This window comes from Enhydra lutris, unplaced genomic scaffold (genome assembly GCF_002288905.1).
Source record: "Enhydra lutris kenyoni isolate GAN:26980312 unplaced genomic scaffold, ASM228890v2 scaffoldscaffold6, whole genome shotgun sequence".
NCBI classification, from domain to species: Eukaryota; Metazoa; Chordata; class Mammalia; order Carnivora; family Mustelidae; genus Enhydra; species Enhydra lutris.
This window is the reverse complement of record NW_019154090.1, coordinates 21,160,544-21,177,545: the sequence shown is the minus strand read 5'-3', so window position 1 is coordinate 21,177,545 and position 17,002 is coordinate 21,160,544. Positions and strand designations below refer to the sequence as shown.

Genomic DNA, 17,002 nt, shown 5'->3' with positions numbered 1-17,002 from the left:
GCCTCCTCTGGGCGGGCGGGAGGGAGTGAGAGGAAGGGGGTGCGGCGGCAGCGCCGAGCGGAGTGGCCTTCCGCGGAAGGGAAGAGTCCCGCAGTCGGAGGCGGCCGGCTGGGCGTGCGCTCGCTACCCGCAGCCCGGGCTGGGCCGGAGCCGGACGAGGGCTGGGGCCGGGCTGGGTTCGGCGGGCGAGGGGCAGCGGCCGGAGCTGGGCAGCCAGGCCGCATCGGGCAGGGAGCGACGGGCGCGGGGTTTGCGGTCTCCTGAGCCCCGATGTGAGGCGGCGGCGCCCCGGCCCGAGCGCGCACCATGGGGGCCCCGCTCGCCGTGGCGCTGGGCGCCCTCCACTACCTGGCACTTTTCCTGCAACTCGGAGGCGCCACGCGGCCCGCGGGCCACGCGCCCTGGGACAACCACATCTCCGGCCACGGTGAGTTCGGTCGCCGCCTCCGCGGACTTCCCCACCCAACCCCACCCCGGGCTGCGCCGCTCCAACTTGACCGTCCCCGGGGCTGGAACCCGCGCGGGCCCTGGCGGGAGTCCAGTGGCGCCCCCTGCCGGGTCCATGGACTCGCCCTGGCACCCCGACCACCCCTGCAGAGGAGGGGGCACCCCGTGTGCAACCCGATCCCGCCCTCGCGGAGAGCCTCCTACTCTCCAACACACTCGCGCCGATGCACCCACCTCCAGGACTACACAGAAATTCGCAGCCAGGAGCACACTCACTGTTCTCACACTCACAACTCCTGCCCTCACACATCTCCAGACACCTTCCAGATCCCCTTCCTCACTCATAAACACTCACACTTATGCCCACTGCACACACACACAGGCACTACGGTTGGGGGCTCACACCCTACCAGCTGGTGCCCAGGCGCACACACTCTGCACAACTCTTGCCTGCCCTTCTGCCTGCAGACACACACACACACTTGTGAACACACTTTGCTCGCCCACTCCTCTCTCCCCATCTGCCTTTCCCTTTTGTGGGCTTAACCCTGCAGCTGCCCTCATCCCCTCCCACTCCCCCCCTGCCCCTTATGCCACTGGGAACCACTGGGAAAGGTCCTAGGGGACAGCAGACCCTGCCTATTGAGAACCGGTAGTCTAAGGCTGCAAGTGTCCCTGCAGGGTGGGTGACGAAAGCTTGGTGGGAGCCCCTCAAAGACATTGGAATAGTTGGGATTGCTGCTTCCAGCCATGGGCGTGAAAGGGGAAAAAGGATGCCAGGGGCTTTTGTTTGTCTCTGGGGGTGGACAGAAAGACCCTGCCATCCTTCTACCAGTACCCATCCATCCTCATCCTTGGCCCCGAGGACTGGAAAGGTGGGAAAATCAGTTCAGCCACCATGGGAGCCAGGGAGCAAGCAAGCAACCCCACGTTGGTTGCCTGAGTGTCAGAGGCTCCGTTCAGCCCCAAAGGAGCCCAAGTTGGCAGCAGAGTTGTAGCTTCTGAGGCGGGAGCTGTGGGGGCTTCCCCTACCCCTGTGAGCCAGGCTCCAGAATGGGGACCAGAGCATAAATGAAAATGGAGACCTTTCTTCCATCAGTCCCTTTCCAGTCTGGTGGGAGAGGCTGCAGGACCAAGGTTGGGCACTGTAAGCCCAGAGCTGGGTGCAGGGGGAGGTTTGCACCAAGAGCAGAGAACTGTGTGATTTATTTTGATGGGAAAGTGGGGGGTGGTGTAGGTAATTAGAGGAGGCTTTGATGGGGCCTGACGCACGAGTAGGATTGTTGCAGGAGGTGTGGGTGCTTCCAAAGCCCTTCTCAGGGTCTCTGCTTTTTGGGAAGCCTAACTCCCTGCACCCTTCTGCCTCACCACGTTTGGTGTAAGTGCTCTGTGTTTCATCTCTGAACCCTTCATACCCCTCATCAAATTTCTACTGACCTGGCTGGAGCACTGGTGAATAGGGGAAGGGTTATTTTGACCCTCAACTCACAGATGGAGAAACCAAGGCTCCGAGAGGTGAAGGGACTTGTCCAAGGTCACACAGTGAGTGAGTGGTTGAGCTGGGACTGGCCACAGGGTCTGTTGGGTAAAGGCAGATCATTTTCCAGGATATTCATCTCCCTGTCAGATTCCCTCCCATTTAAAGGAAACTGGGAATTCCTCCTTCCCTCCCCTCCTCGCTCTGCTCAGTTCCTTGGCATGGTTAAAACTTAGACTAGGAGGGTTTTCCAAGGAAGGGTTTTCCTGAGTTTGCAGTCCCAAGAGATACGAGGACTGAGGCTCTGAGTTTTATGGTCATCCTGTCCCTGGAACAGCAGGCCCCAAGGATTTGGGTGCTATTCTGTCATTCCTGAGGCCCCGAGGGCCCCCCCCCCAATAGGAAATCAGGTTTTGCCCTTTGTGTGGTAGTCTCTTTCTGCCCCCTGGTGTTAGGTGTGCTTAGTAGGGGCACAGCTCTGCCCTGCTGGCTGTATGTCGCTTCTGAACCCTGGCCAGGTCCCGCTAAGGCCCAGAAGAGAGGCTGGACAGAGAAGTCGCAGCACCGACTGCAGGGGAACCTGACTTCTCTCTCACTGACCCCCTGTGCAGTTCTGGGCAAGTGGGTCAGCCCTCTGGGGCTCCTTCTGTCCCTCCTGAAACGAGGAGACCAGGCTGCTCTGCAGCGGCCTGACTGCCTTCTCCCACCATTGCCAGGTTCAAAGTCACCAAGTAGTGGATGCCGAGGAGCCCCCATGGCTGCCCCTCTGCTGAGCCAAGCGCCCGACCACAGGAAGGTTTTGGAGCCACTCACTTAATCACAAAAAGAAACTGTTATTAATGATAGTGAGACGCAGCGAATAAGTGGGTCATGTCTAATAAGCCATTTGTGTTCAGGAGGAGAATACCAATTTGATAAAAGCTGTGTGTGCTGAAAAAGCCCAGAAATTGCTGTTTAGCAGATTGGAGCCTGATCGTTTCATTATTCCTGGGCTCCGCGTGTCCTCAGCTGATTCAGGAGATGTGGCCGGGTTAGGGAGGTGTCTGTGTCTGGGGTGAGGGTGGGAGGCTGGAAGTGGGGCCTCCTCCAGAGGAGCCCATAAACCCCAACCACTTGGTGGCGCCTCACCTCTCCAGCTCAATCTGAGCCCAGCCCAGCCTCCAGGCTGATGCCTTGTGCCGGCCCGGGACTTGTCACAGGGAGATCCCGTGGTTAGATGGGTCCGCAAGGACATCTGGCTCGCCTCCCATCTCCCTGCTATCTCCACTCAGCCCACTTCTCAGAGTGCCTTTAAAGGCATGAGGAATGAATGGGGGGTGAGTGGTACGTGCTCTTTGGAGAGGCATAAGGGATTGGAGGCTGGGTTTGCACTGGTCCGTGTTCATACCTACTAGGTACTCAATGAATGGGAGCTGTTTTGATTACTCCTTAGGAGAAAGGGTCAGCTCATTGCCTTCAGCCCAGCAGAGGTGGGGGGGCAGGCGGCAGGGCTAGCATTTATGAACTGCCTACTATATGCTCTGTGCTGCCAAACCCCTTGCCAGTGTTAATTCCCTAAGGCTGATGTTATTCACGCAAGGCTGGTGTTGGGCATATGAGAATACTGAGGTTCAGAGAGGGCCAGTGACTTGCCCAAGGTCACTGAGTCTGTACAGAGAGCCAGAGAGCTGTGCCGGCCTCCTCTAGGATGACCTCGAGGCAAGCTTGGACAGTCACGTGACAGGACTTGTTCTTTCGGCCCAGGCCTATCTCAGCGCTTCCTTCCAGCTCCCCAGAGAACTGGTAAAGTCGTGGGGGGGGCCCCAAGAGGAACCGGCAGCTAGACGGGATCTTGCTGCAGCCACTTGCATTCTAACTAATGCAAGTTAGAAAAAGACAGCTGGACCGGACTCCTTCTCAGGTCCGTTTTCCAGATCTCGGCCAGGGCAGGGGACCGGAAGGCAGGATCTTTGCGAGGATCTTTGCAGACCTCCTGCCTTGGACTCACCAGGGGGTTTGTTAAAATGCAAACCTCAGAGTGCAAACTCCCACCCAGACCCAGTGGCCAAAATGATTGTTGATGAGACCCTGGAATCTGCATTTTATAAGCTCCTCCAGATGACTCCCACGCAGCCTGGAGTTTGGGAGCCTTGGCCTTACACACTCAGCCAGGGCAGAGGACACATGTAGGCATGGGACATCGTCTGGTGCCGGGGGATGCTGGGTTGGTTTGGTTTGCGAGATAGGGAGAGGGCCAAGCTGGAGCAGGCATGTGGACCCTGAGAGGATCCCCAGGAAGCCTTACACTGCAGCAAACATCCGTCCTCCCACCCCCACCCGGCCACACACACACACACACACACACACACACACCCCTCGGCCAGCACCTTCAATTATTAATACACCCCAATGCAGACACAGATCCTAGCTTGGCCCAGCGCTTTGTCCATTGAGTGATTTGCTGTCCTGAGGTTCTCTCCGTTGCCAGGAGGGAGCGGTGGGGTGCGGAGGCAGGGGCGGGGGCCACAGGCCGTTTGGCCAACAGCCCGTGTGCTGAACACCCACCCCGGCATTCTCTCATTCTTTACCCAGCTGTGGGTACCTCGCCATCAATAAGCCAGCCAGTTTGGTGGCTGGAAGATGGAGAAAATTGAGTGCTGTCTTCCGAAGGTTATGATGTTAAAAAATGTGTTCGCGTTGTCTTGGGTGTTGGTGATTACTCTATCAATTACGCCCGTAAACACTCAGCCTTGGGCTGAGGGTTCCCGGCCTCCTGTGGGGAATTGGCCCTCACAAGTGGTTTTCCCCGAGTCCTTCACACCAATTGGTTTTGACACCTTGCCTATCAGCGGCTCCGGCGGCCTTTTCCTGAAGCAACGGGAGCCGTGGGCGGCCAGCAGAACAGGAATTCAGCTCATCTCCACGGTGACACGGTGACACGGTGACAGCAGAGGTGCTGGGGGAGGTCTCCTGGTGACAAACAAGTGGGCAGGGTCGGGGGTGAGGGAGAGTGGTCAGCCACCGGGACAGGAGATGGAGGTCCTGGGCAAGGGTGCATTTTACCCAAATTGGTGGGGGGGCCAGTGCTTGGCTTGTGGTGTCCCCTTATTCAACTCTGTGCAAATAAGGTGAGAGATATACGGAAGCAAATGCTGACTGAGTGTCATGCCAGAGCCTTAAATGGCGTTTGACCCCCACAAGAACCCTCAGAGGACAGGACTTCCCCTGGCCTGTGGCATTCATGCGGGAACTGAGTCTCTGTGAGGTTACAAGGCTTGCCCAAGGTCACTTACCTAGCAAGGGTTGGAGCCTGCATTTGATCCCAGGAACGTGACCCCAGAGCCCAGGCCCACAATGCTGCTGAGTCCTGGAGAGGGGAGGGATGGAGTCTGAGGTCCGAATGCTAAAACTTATGTGCATTCCAAGTTAATGTAGTTTTAAACGTTCCCATAATTTTAATTTTGTAAGGAATCCATGTTTTTAGTAGAATGATCCCAAGATCACAGCCCCTCCCTCATCCTTAGGGACCAGTACAAGGACATCCTGGGGTGGGCAAGGCTGACTTCACTTTGCAGTGGGCAGACCTGGACCCGGCTCCTTGGAGCGCATATGATATGCTAAGACCCTAAGGTGATGGGGTCCTAGGGTCTGTCCTCCTCTCCCTAGCCCTGGTGAGGCAAGAATCTTCTAAGAGAAAAATGGGCCGTGATCTCACAGAGGGTAGAAATTTACCCCTCTACCTGCTGGCGACCCTGAGTTCCCTCTAGTGCACCTTCAGTTGTGGGGAAGAGGGGCAGTTGGGGAGGCAGAGAGGTTCCTGCTCCTCTAGGACCCCCTCCCCACGGCTGGGCCCCCTCCCCATCCCGGAAGTGGGCAGAGGAGTCTCTGGGACTCTGCCCCATCACACCCAGTGGAAACCTCTCTTTAAGAACCCCCAGGACCCTCGGCAGGATTTGGTCCTACCTGAGAGATGGTTTTAGGCAGAACCCAGATAAACCTCTTACATTTTAATAGTTATTCATTTATTTTAATGTGGATTGGAAAAATAAACCCAGCACATCAAAACTGTGGTTTCACAGATATGATTGCTTAGGATGATACTAACAGGGATATTCAAAAATAGTAGGTTGGTTTATAGGAAAACATTAAGGACAGAACAGTGAGGGTGGTACACAGGCAGGTCTGTGGGCAGGAATGACCGAACGTGGGGGCTCTTGGCCCATGGGCTGCCCCTCCTGCCTCATACTCTGTGCTGCCGTCGCGAGCTGCTGGCCTAACAGAGGCTGCTGTCAGCTATTGGAAGTGAGCATTCATTTATTCCTTCATTCATTCAACAAATAGTGTTTGAGCACCTGTCATGTACCAGGCTCTTTTAGCCACTGGGGACATATCAGCGAAGAAGACAGATAAGGTTCTTGCTCAGACAACTAAACCTATAAAAAAATATATAAGTATAAATTGTGATAAGAGTGAAGAAGCAGAGATGACGCTCAGCCCGGAAAAGGCACTCCCGAGGCAGCGAGGGTGACTGATAGTGAGCTCCCTGTCACACAAGAGATGCAAGCCGGAGTCCACCATGTATTAGCTGGGGGTATTATGGGAGAATCCCTGTTTTATTTCCCCAAGGAGCACAGACTGGTGAAGTGGGCAGAGAAGTCAGAACACTGTAGGTGCTCATAGCAATCTGTCACACAGTAATTTAGTGATGGGCCCTGGGGGGCAGAGCTCCCAACTCAGAGGATGCCTGGCCACCCCTCCTCCAACCAGGGAGGCCATGGCAGGGGTGAGGGCCTCTGCTGTCTCCTGTGTGAAGAAGTGCAGGCAGTGGCTCCTTTGTGACTCAATTCAGCTCCGGGTTAAAGTGCCCAAGTTCGGGCGAGAGAAGTAGACCCTGAGCCTTGATCCTCCCTCCCTCAGCCTCTGCCTTCCTGGGTAGGCTTGGCAGGTCTCTGCCCTCCTCTGGGCCTCAGTGACCCCTGAAAATGGTGAGTTCACCCAGGCTCTAAGCCTCCAGAATCCTTCCATCTGTGGCCCTTTCCTTTGTCCTCTTAGCGACAGGTGCAGAGGGAGCCTGTGGCGGAGAGGGATTCTGTCCTGCATGTGGTGCTTCGTCTCAGTGGCCTTCGGGGATCTGAGAACCAAGACGCCAGACAGCATCCCTGGAGTGTTTTCTCTGTCCCTGGCATCTCTCTCACCTCCTCCGTTCAGCCTCATGCAGGCCCATGTGGAGGATGTTCCCATTTTAGAGACCAGGACATGGAGGCTCGGGGGGCTCTGGGACCGGCCTGAGGCCACACGGCTGTTGAACGACAGAGCCGGGCTCGAGCCCAGCTTGTGGGGCTGCAGGGCTGGAGTTCTTCCCCGCTCGTCTGTCCTGCTCCTGGCCGCCGAGCCTGGTGGGCGTGGGGACAGTGGCTTTGTCCTGGAGTGGCACTCTGGCTTTACTGGATTCTCTCGGGGTCCAGGATGCCAAAATGCTGGGAAGGCCTGGGTCTGGCCGCACGAGCGTGGTCTGAAAGCCTAGGCTCCTGGATCCAAGCCCAGCCGTGTCGGTGGGGGTGCTGGGACCTTGTGAGTACGTGTGGGGCCCTGGGCGCACCTGCTGGGGTATTCTGCCAGGGGCTGGTGGTTTTGCCTGACCGTGTGTCTGGAGTGTATGTGTTCGGCTATTTGGTCATGTGCGGTGGAGGAACTGTGGGCGGGAAGGGACCTGGGTGGCTGTGTAGCATCCCAGCCGAGGGGGCCAGACTGGGCCCTCTGCGCTGTGCGGCATGCGGACTTGCCTCCCCAGCCCCTGCAAGCGGGTGCCCTTGGGACACGAGGCATGGAGGCTCTGGGAGCATCTGGAAGGTTAGAGCTGGAGCTGGAGAGGGGGGGTTCACTCAGAGCTATCAATCAGGGGGCTGGCAGTGCCCATCTGTGGCAAGTGTTCTGCCTGCCCCTCTCTCCGGCTCGCTCTCTCCCAGGGTCGGACGCGCGCTCTCGCTCGCTCTCTCTCTTTCAAACTCTCCATCTTTCTTTGTCCCTCTCCCTGTGTCTGCTGCATCCACCTCCCTCCCTCTTCTCGTCGCCCCACCTCCCCCTCTCTGTCTTCACACGCACACACGCACGCACACACACACTCCTCTCTCCAGGTGACACCTCGGGATTACACATGTGTCTGTTCTGTGTGTCATCGTGACACCCACGCAGAGCAGGCACTCGACAGATGCCAGGTGAATGAATGAAGTGGAGGAATGAATGACCAAGGGGGAGGGGCTTCAGGGGGCCCTGGAGCTTGCCTAGACTCGTGGTTCCTAATTTTCTTGGAGGTAGCCATCTTCTGGAGCATCTGATGAAAACTGGATCATTGCCTCAGAAAAATGCCACATGGGTTTGGGTTCGTTCCAGCAGGTTCGGGGAGGCCCCCAGGGCTCACCTGTGGCTCCAGGGGAAGCGGTCTTCATTTCATCTGCAACAAAACTGAGGCCCAGGGAGGAGCCCGGCCAGGCCCCAGGGATGTAGGGTCAGTGCGCAGCAGAGCCAGGAGCGGGTGTAGAGTCCCCCCCACAACTCCACACTGCAGCCCTTCCATAACAAGCTTTCCTGTCCTTCCCCAGTGAGCTCTGGGTGAGTGTCTTCAGCGGGTGGGCACGGGGGAGTAGTCAGGGAGGACAGCAAACCAGAGATGGGAGCCCTGGAAGTGGCTCAGGCAGGTGAACTCTCCCGCGGGGGTCTCTCCCACCAGAGTGGTGGCTGTGTCCCAGTGCAGTCGGGAAGACTTCCTGGGGGAAGTGGGCTCCTGGTCTCCAGGGCCTGCTGGGGCTGAGTGGGGACTCCAGAGGCTGCAGGAGCTTCCCCTGACTTCCTGGGTCTGGTAGGGGCTTCATCCAGAGAGCATGCATGTGTATCGGGCGAAGCAGAGGCCAAGCTTGGTGTGGCCCCCACAACCCGGGGGGTTCTGAAGGGGAAGGCGCAGGGTGTGGCTGGTGTGTGGGTGGGACTGAAGTGGGGGTCAAACAGGACTTGGAGGCTGGGGGGGTGTTCTTGGAGGGGGAGAGGCTGCTTCCTGGACTAGGTCCAAATTTGCAGGCTCGCAGGATGCCAGGGCTGGCCACAGAGGGGTTGAAGGAAACATGGGTTGGGCAGGAGTTAGGAGCTGAGCACACAAGGGTATGTGCGTGTGTGTGTGCGTGTCATGGGTGTACCTACCCTGCTTCCTTTCTAATGCTCACCACCTCCAGGATCCCTCCTCAGGACTTTAGCCCAGCTATTTCACCTGACTCTCCCCCACCTCTCCCACCCTCTGGCTCTCTCCTTCATGCTCTGCAGACCTCCTCATGGGGCCCCACCACCTGTCAGAGCCTGACCGTGGTGACCCTAGCAGGCACCCTGCAGCCCCCATCAACACGCCCATCTTGCACAGGAGGAGACAGGCTTCAGAGGTGCGGTCGTTTGAGGGCCCATACCTCGGTCAAAGCCAGGGGGCAGAACCCAAACTTCTCTTCCTTTAACCTGGCGTGCTAAGGTGGTAGGGGATGGTGCCTGGCTGGGCTTCGGGGTCAAACACTCTTGGGTTCAGATCCCGGCCCCCACTCAGATTCTCTGAGCCTCACTAGACAACTTGGGGTTGGGGATCTTGACCGAGGCCCCCTTTCTCACAGCCCTCAGGCTTGATTCCTAGCCCAGGGCAGGGAAGGTGAGAACAGACTGCAGGGTGTCTGTTTTGCTTTGTGAGGTTCTAAAAAAATGATTTCCGGCCTCAGAGGCAGCAGCAATTAGGGCTGGCTCACTGGGGAGCTGTTTGCCGCCTGTCATTGGCCCCAGGAAAGGGTCCCTAATGGAGGCCCGGTGGCCAGAGTGCATGGTAGTGGAAATTGCATTCAAAACAACCCTACACTAATGGTCTCCTGGCAGGCAGAGGAGAGGGAGGGGGAAGGCAGGCTGGCTGACAGCTGATGGAAGGCCTCTGGGGCAGGGGCCCTGAGATTCACCAGCTGGTCTCCTTGTGTCCCCAGAGGCCCCAGCAGTGGTCCCTAACCCAGTTGGGCACTGGGAGTCCTGAGCCCCATCCTGGCCCTGCTGCTTTCCATTAAATCTCCTCCCGGGCAGAGGGGACAGTAAGTGCAAAGGACCTGGGGTGGGTCAGAACCCCTTCAGCTAGAGATTCCCTGGTTCCAGAATAGCCCTTGTGTTTCAAGAGGCCAGGCCAGTTTAGTCTTCTAGGTGAGGAAAGGGTAGGTGGGAGCCTTGGAGAAAGAGGAGCTGGAAAAGTCCGGCCTGTGAGAGTCTAATAATGCTTCATGGAGCCCACTAGGCGCCGGATGTTTACAGGCGTGGGTGATCCTCTTGAGTCCCCACAATACCCATTTTCCAGGTGAGGACACTGATGCTTAGTGATTTGCCCACCACAAGGAGGTACAGTTCGGGTTCACTTTGGGGTCAGCCTGAGTCCAGAGTTCATACGTTAATGGCTGGGCTGCTGGATTTCCCACACACAGCCAGGCAGGCATGGGATGGCTAGGGCAGGGCAGGCCCTGGGTCCCAAGTGGGGCTGCGTTTGCCTCGCACTAGGTCCCGGGGAGATGACACGGCTGCCAGAGTCTGCTTCAGTTTCTCCTTTCCAGTTGGTCTCTGCGCTTGGCTTTCTTGTGCCCTCTCCCCTTCTGCTCTGGTCTTCATGGCCCTGCAGCTTTTTGGCCCCTGCCTTGGTGCCCCCCACCCCCTCCCTTGCCTTCTGCTTCTCAGTGAACCTGGGGATGCTCCCCTCTGGGCTCCAAGGCGGCTGCTCCACTGTGGTTGTTGCAACCTCCTTCTGCTTCCCGCACTCACCCCGTCTCTGCCTCTGGCAGGCAGTAAGGACGGTGCGTGCCTGGGCTTTGGGGTCAGACTCTAGGGCTCAGATCCTGAGCTCCCTCGAGCTCTCCGAGCCTGACTAGCCGTCTGTGCAGTGGCCTCACCCCGCTGGCTTCGCAGGCTGTACCGGTGTGGAGGAAAAGATCTGCCATGGGCGCGACCATCAAGATGCCTGTTTGCCTTCTCCCGTCCCCAGCTCCCCCATTCTGGTTCTGGCTCTGTCCCTGCCTTCCCGTGCGTTCCCACTCTTGCATCCCTCCCTCCCAACCCTTTCCCTCCCTGTGGTCCAGATGTGTGGGAAGAGGAGGCGGGAATTCCACTGGGGAAACCTGCTCCGCTCCCACATCCTGCAAGTGCCAGAATATTTTCACTCTCCTTAAATCTCCCTAGATTTGTAATTCCACTGCTGTCTCCCTCAATATGTGCCCGTGGCCTTGGGAGGCACCCTGCCCCCAGCTGCAGGCAACAGCACTGCCCCCCGAGCAGTGTCAGGAGTGCTGGGCGGGGGACCAGGCCAGTCCCCACTGCTCTCTCTGTGCCTCAGTTTCTTCATCCCCAAGAAGAGGAGAGTGAGAGTGGCTACTTCCTATGTTGTGTGGGGAACCAGTGTGAGATTTTATCTGATGAAAGGAGCGTCTCTATAAAAAGGAACGCAATCTGATATATGGGACAGTGTGGGCGAATCTCGAAAACATGATGCTAAGTGAAAAGAGCCGGTCCCCAAAGACCACATATTATATTCTTCCATTTGTGGGAACTTTCCAGAACCGCAGATCTAGTCAGAGACCTGACATTGATTGGTGGTCGCCAGGGGATGGCAGAAGGGAGCATACCTGCTTCATGGGCACAGGGTTTCCCTTTGGGGGGATGAGAATGTGGGGGGACTAGATGGAGGTGGGTGACACAACCCTGTGAATGCCCTCAGGGCCACCGGCTCTGTCACGTGAGAACAGTTGATTTTGTGGTGTAAATTTTACCTCAGTGACAAACTAAGTAGAAAGGACCCATCTCTATAGCAGTCCTCTGTGCCAGATCGGCCACTTTATAATTGTCAGCGTACCTAATCCTTACAGCGGCCTCGTGAGGTTGCTGTTACCATCATCCCCATTTTACAGATGAGCAAACCGAGGCACAGCACCACCAGGCACTTAGCACACAGCAGGTGTTCAAAATGTTAGCTATTTGGATTTCTTAAAGATTTTATTTATTTATTTGAGAGAGAGAGCACGAGAGTGAGGAGGGTCAGAGGGAGAAGCAGACTCCCCACCGAGCAGGAAGCCCCATGCAAGGCTTGATCCTGGGGCTCCAAGATCATGACCTGAGCTGAAGGCCGACGTTTGACTAACTGAGCCACCCAGGTGCCCAGCTATTTGACTTTTATTGGTTGAGGCCGCCCTCCTTCCCAGTTAGTGGGGTGGGGCAAGGACCCCCCCAACCTGGGCATATGTCCTTCTGCATGTGTGTGTACATGCGCGCACGTAACTCAGCGGTGAGCAGCCGCCACCAGAGAACCGTAGGCAAGGAGGCTCTCCTGGTTCCCACACATGCAAACACTCTTCACCTGCATTCATTTCATCCTCACAATGAGCCACGTGGAAACTGATGCTCAGAGAAGGCAGGCAACTTACACGAAGCCACACAGCAAGTCAGGGCAGAACCGCAGCTTGCATGCCCACGCATGAGTCCTAGGCTTCACTGCCCACCTCCCCCATCCCTCTGCCTCCTCCTGGCTCCCCTCCCCCACCTGCCCCCTTAGGGACACATCAATACTCCTGCGGTGGAGACAAAGGAGGCCTCTGACTGGACCAGGCAGAGGGCCGTGGGCTGGGGGGTCAGCCCACGAGGCAGAGCGAACAGTGCCCCACCGGGGGCAACGTTTCTTTGATGTTCTCCTGTGTCCTTCAAAATTCATGAATTCCGTATTCTATTCCATAATATATTTATGTTTGTTTTAATACAAAAATAATGTTCTTTCCCCATTTGGGGTGGTTGGGGGATCCATGCCTCAGGAGGTCGCTTCCCTGGTTTGAGCAGTGGAGACCATGAGGGCATCCGCCCTTCCTTTCTTTGTTCCCTCCTTCTGCAAGCAGGACTCCTTCGGGCTTCGTTGAGCCTGAAATGGGCATCAGTCCTCCCCATGTGCAAGACGCGGTAAATCAGACAGAAAGCTGCCCCGTCGGGCAGGACTGATGGGATCGGTAGGGTTGTGACAGGTGAGTAGCAGGGAGGGTCCAGTTCCTGGGCCTCTCTGTAAGCCAGGGCTGGGAGGTGGGGACAGGGGATGAAGGTGACAGAGGGTCAGTAGCAGAGGAAGCCAAAGCCAGGCCACCTCTAAGCAGCCCTGCATCCCCGCCCCTCAGCAGCCCTGCATCCCAAGCCTTTCTGACTGAGAAGCATCTCTACCTGGTCCTCCCCTGAATTTAATGCACAACTCTCGCCAGCCTCCCCTGTTCCTGCGAGAAAATGGACACCGAGACCCATAGCCTTCAGCGAGCCGCCTTCCCTGGCTGGAATTTACAGACACTGTATGGTTCTCATGGTGTTTATTTTTACAGTTACCCTCTATTTATGGCAAGTGGTGCTGATTTTCCATTTATGGCAGCAATAAAAGTTTCCTTTTAAGCTGAATTTATTTAAGTAAAAAGGGAAAGGTGCTTTGAAAATAAATATTAAGTAAATAATAGTGCAGGTGCTTCAGGGATCCTGCAGAAATAGTGGGGGGGGACCCCAAAAGGTTGGACTTGTGAGACTCTCTCCCTTGGGCATGCCCTTTCCTGTTCAGAGCTCCTTATAACCATGCCAACCCCAACCAGCCTTCAAGTCCAAACGTGGCCCACCTTCCAGAAGTTATCCCTGAGTCCAGGCAGATGTGGGCATGCCTTCATCTTTCCTAACACTTGCACCTCCATTCTGAGCTTCTGCATATCTCTGGGGAGGGGGGCGGTCCACGATTTATGGCTCTGTGAATGGTGCACACCCTGAACAACTGTACATGGCAATACAAGTTCAGTCCCACTCATTGTCCATACAGTGGTCACTGATCTGTGTATCTGCCCTTCCTGTGGACTCTGGGCCCCTTGAGGGCCAGAGCCCAGCCAGTGCATCCTGGGAAGTCCAGCACAGGGATGGGTCCATGAAGGTTGATCTCCTTCATTGCTTTTGCAGGGAGGACTTGAGGTCCTTCCGCACGCCCAGGCTGCCATCTTCCCACTAAGGCACACTGCAATTCCCCAAGCTTTTGTACAAACGGCCTCCTTGCACTTCTTGAGAAGAGGAAAACTTGTCACTCCAAGATCAAACAACCTTCATCGACTCACACCTCGATCCTTCTTGCTCCAGGCAGCTGACCAGAACGCTCCCCGGGGCCCTGCCCCTTCCAGAGCAGACGCTGTACCCATCCCCAGGGAGGAGAGGGCTCCTTCTACAAGCCTGGCTTCTCAGTCTGTAGGGGCTTTGTCATTCAGTTTATCTGGTTTTTCCTCTTAGGGACATTTTACATCTCCTGATTTCAGGAGCAAGGTGAGGTTCACGGGTGAGCTGAGGCTTCCTCAAACACTCCCTCTGCAGCCTTTCCCTGTCCTGCCTCCCTGCCGAGAGTTAAGGGGGCCATGGGCCTTCTGCAGCTCTGGCCCCCAGCTGGACACGGAGCAGGCTTTCTGGAAATAACCCCCAAGGAGTCACACTGCGTAAAGCTGAAGGAGAAGAGGGCGGAGGGAGGACTGGGCTTCTGCTTGGGAGATCCCTTCAGCCAGCCTTGGGGCTGACATCTGGCTTTGCCCCTTCCTACTGTGTGGCCTCAGGCCCTGACACGCCCTCTCTGAACCGGGCTACCTCCCTCTGTGAGATTGGGCAGGTGATAAAGAACACCACCTCCTCGAGTCCTTGGGTCCTGTGCGCGGTGCCTGGAGGGGCTTGCTTCCTGCAGCCCCCGGGGCGGGCCCCCAGGTTCTCTGAGCGATGTTGCTCAAGTCATTGGAAAAAGCTCAGGTGGCTGGAAGGGGTGGGTGGGGGGCGCTGCGGGAGCCCTCATGTGGACGGGACTTACTTCCTGCCTCATCACTTGCAGCCCTGCCACCGGCAGAGAAGGGGGTGGGGGGTAGGGGGTACTTTGCATTCTGGGGTTCCCAAGGCCTGAGTCTGAATCCCGGCTCCTCAAAGGCCCGGGTCCCAGTCCCAGCTCTAGTCCCTAACCTACCGTGACCTTCCGTGAGCCTCAGTTTCCCCACCTGTAGTAAAGAGTCAAAGACCCCTGACCTGCAGGGTCGCTCTGAGGCTTATGTGGGATCAGACACTTCAGCTGTCTGGTGCCCTGCAGGTCCCCGATGAGAAAAGTGAGCCCACAGGGTGGTTGGTGCCGGCCCTGGGCCTCAAGGGTTCAGAGAGCTCCCCGTGAGGCCGCCACAGCACTTCCTGGCCCTGCTGACCTTGGTTTACTGCCCCATTTCATTTCTGGGCACATTTCATATGACAACTTTAGGGGCCCTCTCGGGGCGCCCAGGCTGAGCTTGGATGGCCAGTGGTCAGGAGGGCCAGAAGGAGGGAGGGTGGGGAGGGGTCCGGCCTGCTGGGGCCCCATTCACGGCCTCCCAGGATGCCTGTGTCCACATTGTCCATTTGTCTGTGCCTATCCCTGCTCTTATGGGCACAGTTCCCCCCCCCCTGAAATTCTCTTCTGGCACATAGTAGGTGCCCAGTAAATGAACGATGTCTGTCTCTCTCGGTTTGTTTCTTATAGTTTCAAGAACTGAAGTCCTCTGGGTTTTTTTGTGACCTTCCTCCCTTCGTGCATTCGTTCACTCCTTCAGCACATGCCGGACAGCTGGGCAGTGCTGGAGCTGGGGGAGCTCCCAGGCAAGGGGAGACACAGACACCTTAGTGTCCATCACAGGACACGCTCCAGGGGGGCCATCCGGGGCCCCAAGGATGGCTTCCACACCTGCCTGGGCAGGGAAGTCACCTCCAGGCCCAGGGCCCCCTGTGAGCCGGGACTCTGGGAACTACGCCCAGTGGGTGGGGGAGGGGGTCGGTTATGGACACTTAGAAGTGTCAGAAGACACAGGAGGGGCCACACAGCTGGGGTCCAGCAGAACCAGAGCCGCAGACTTTGGATGCCCAGCCCAAGAGCCTGACTCTAGCTCTGAGAGCTGGCAGTTTCCCATGGGGCATCCTGAGTGTGAGGGTTTCCTGGAGTTCCCAGGTGGCCCAGAGCCGAGAGGAGAGAAAGGGATCCTTTCTCTGCCTTCTGCCAGAGCCACTGTGTATGTCTGGTGTCACAGCAGCCAGTGTCCCGCGAACACCTACTGCATGCCTGGTGTGCCTGGTGTCCTAGCTGCCGCGACTCAGCGGTCAACAAAGCCGACTCCCGTCTCCCGCCTTTGGGGGGGCTCACACTCAGGGTGGGAGAGGGACAGCGAGTGAGAGAAGTCAGAGAGAACTAAGTGGTAAGGGAAAAGCGTGAAGTAGAGAAGAGGCAGACAGATGGGGTAGGGAAGACTCAGGCAGTGACGCTGGAGCTAAGACTTGAGGGCAGTGTTACCACCCCCCCCCGCCCCCACCGCCCCCGCCACCCGCCATGCACTGGGGAGCATTCCCGGCACAAAGTCCAGGGAGAGGCTTGTGGTGTGAAAGCCACTGCTGTGGGCCGGGGAAGCCCAAGAGGCTTTTAAAAAAATTTGTGTCAAAACAACATCAAATTTACCATTTTCACCGTTTTTAGGCGTACAGTTCTGTGGCGTCAAATACGTTCAGGGTGCTGTGCACCCGTCCCCACCATCCGTCTCTAGAACTTTGGCATCTTCCCCAGCGGAGGCTGTGCTCCCATCCATTCAATGCTCCCCCTGCCCCAGGCAGCCGCCCTTCCACCTCCGTCTTTGAGTTTGGCTGTTCCGGGGCCTCGTGGAATCAGACGGTATTTGTCCTTTTGCTCCTGGCTTATTTCATTCAGCGTCACGTCTTCCAGGTTCGTCCGTGTTGGAATGTCCCTCCTTTTAAGGCTGGATAATATTCCGTTGAGCCGAGGAACCACATTTTGTGTATCCGTTCATCGCTGGAGCGGGCCACGACTCAGTAGGAGTTGGCAAGAGATGGGCTGAGCGGGGACCAAGGGGAGCCTGCTCTCACTCTGGCAGAGACTGATGGGTGGCCTAGGGTCTAGTCCCTGCAGGCTTCATGGAGGAGGCAGCCTCAAACCAGAGATTTGGAGATGAGAAGGGCAAGGAAGGCTGTATGAAGGGAGAGAGGAGATATGGGGCTGGATCAGAGGGT

General features: G+C 57.1%; 1 protein-coding gene across 1 annotated transcript in view; it reads left to right on the top strand.

Moving 5' to 3' along the window:
- Nucleotides 1-306: 306 nt before the first annotated feature.
- Nucleotides 307-17,002, top strand: part of LOC111141676 (V-set and transmembrane domain containing 2 like) — a 33,865-nt gene continuing 17,169 nt past the window's right edge. The window contains exon 1 of the mRNA XM_022494423.1: nt 307-427. Within this exon, the coding sequence (XP_022350131.1) occupies nt 307-427 (121 nt within the window). The remainder of the gene's footprint in view (nt 428-17,002) is intronic.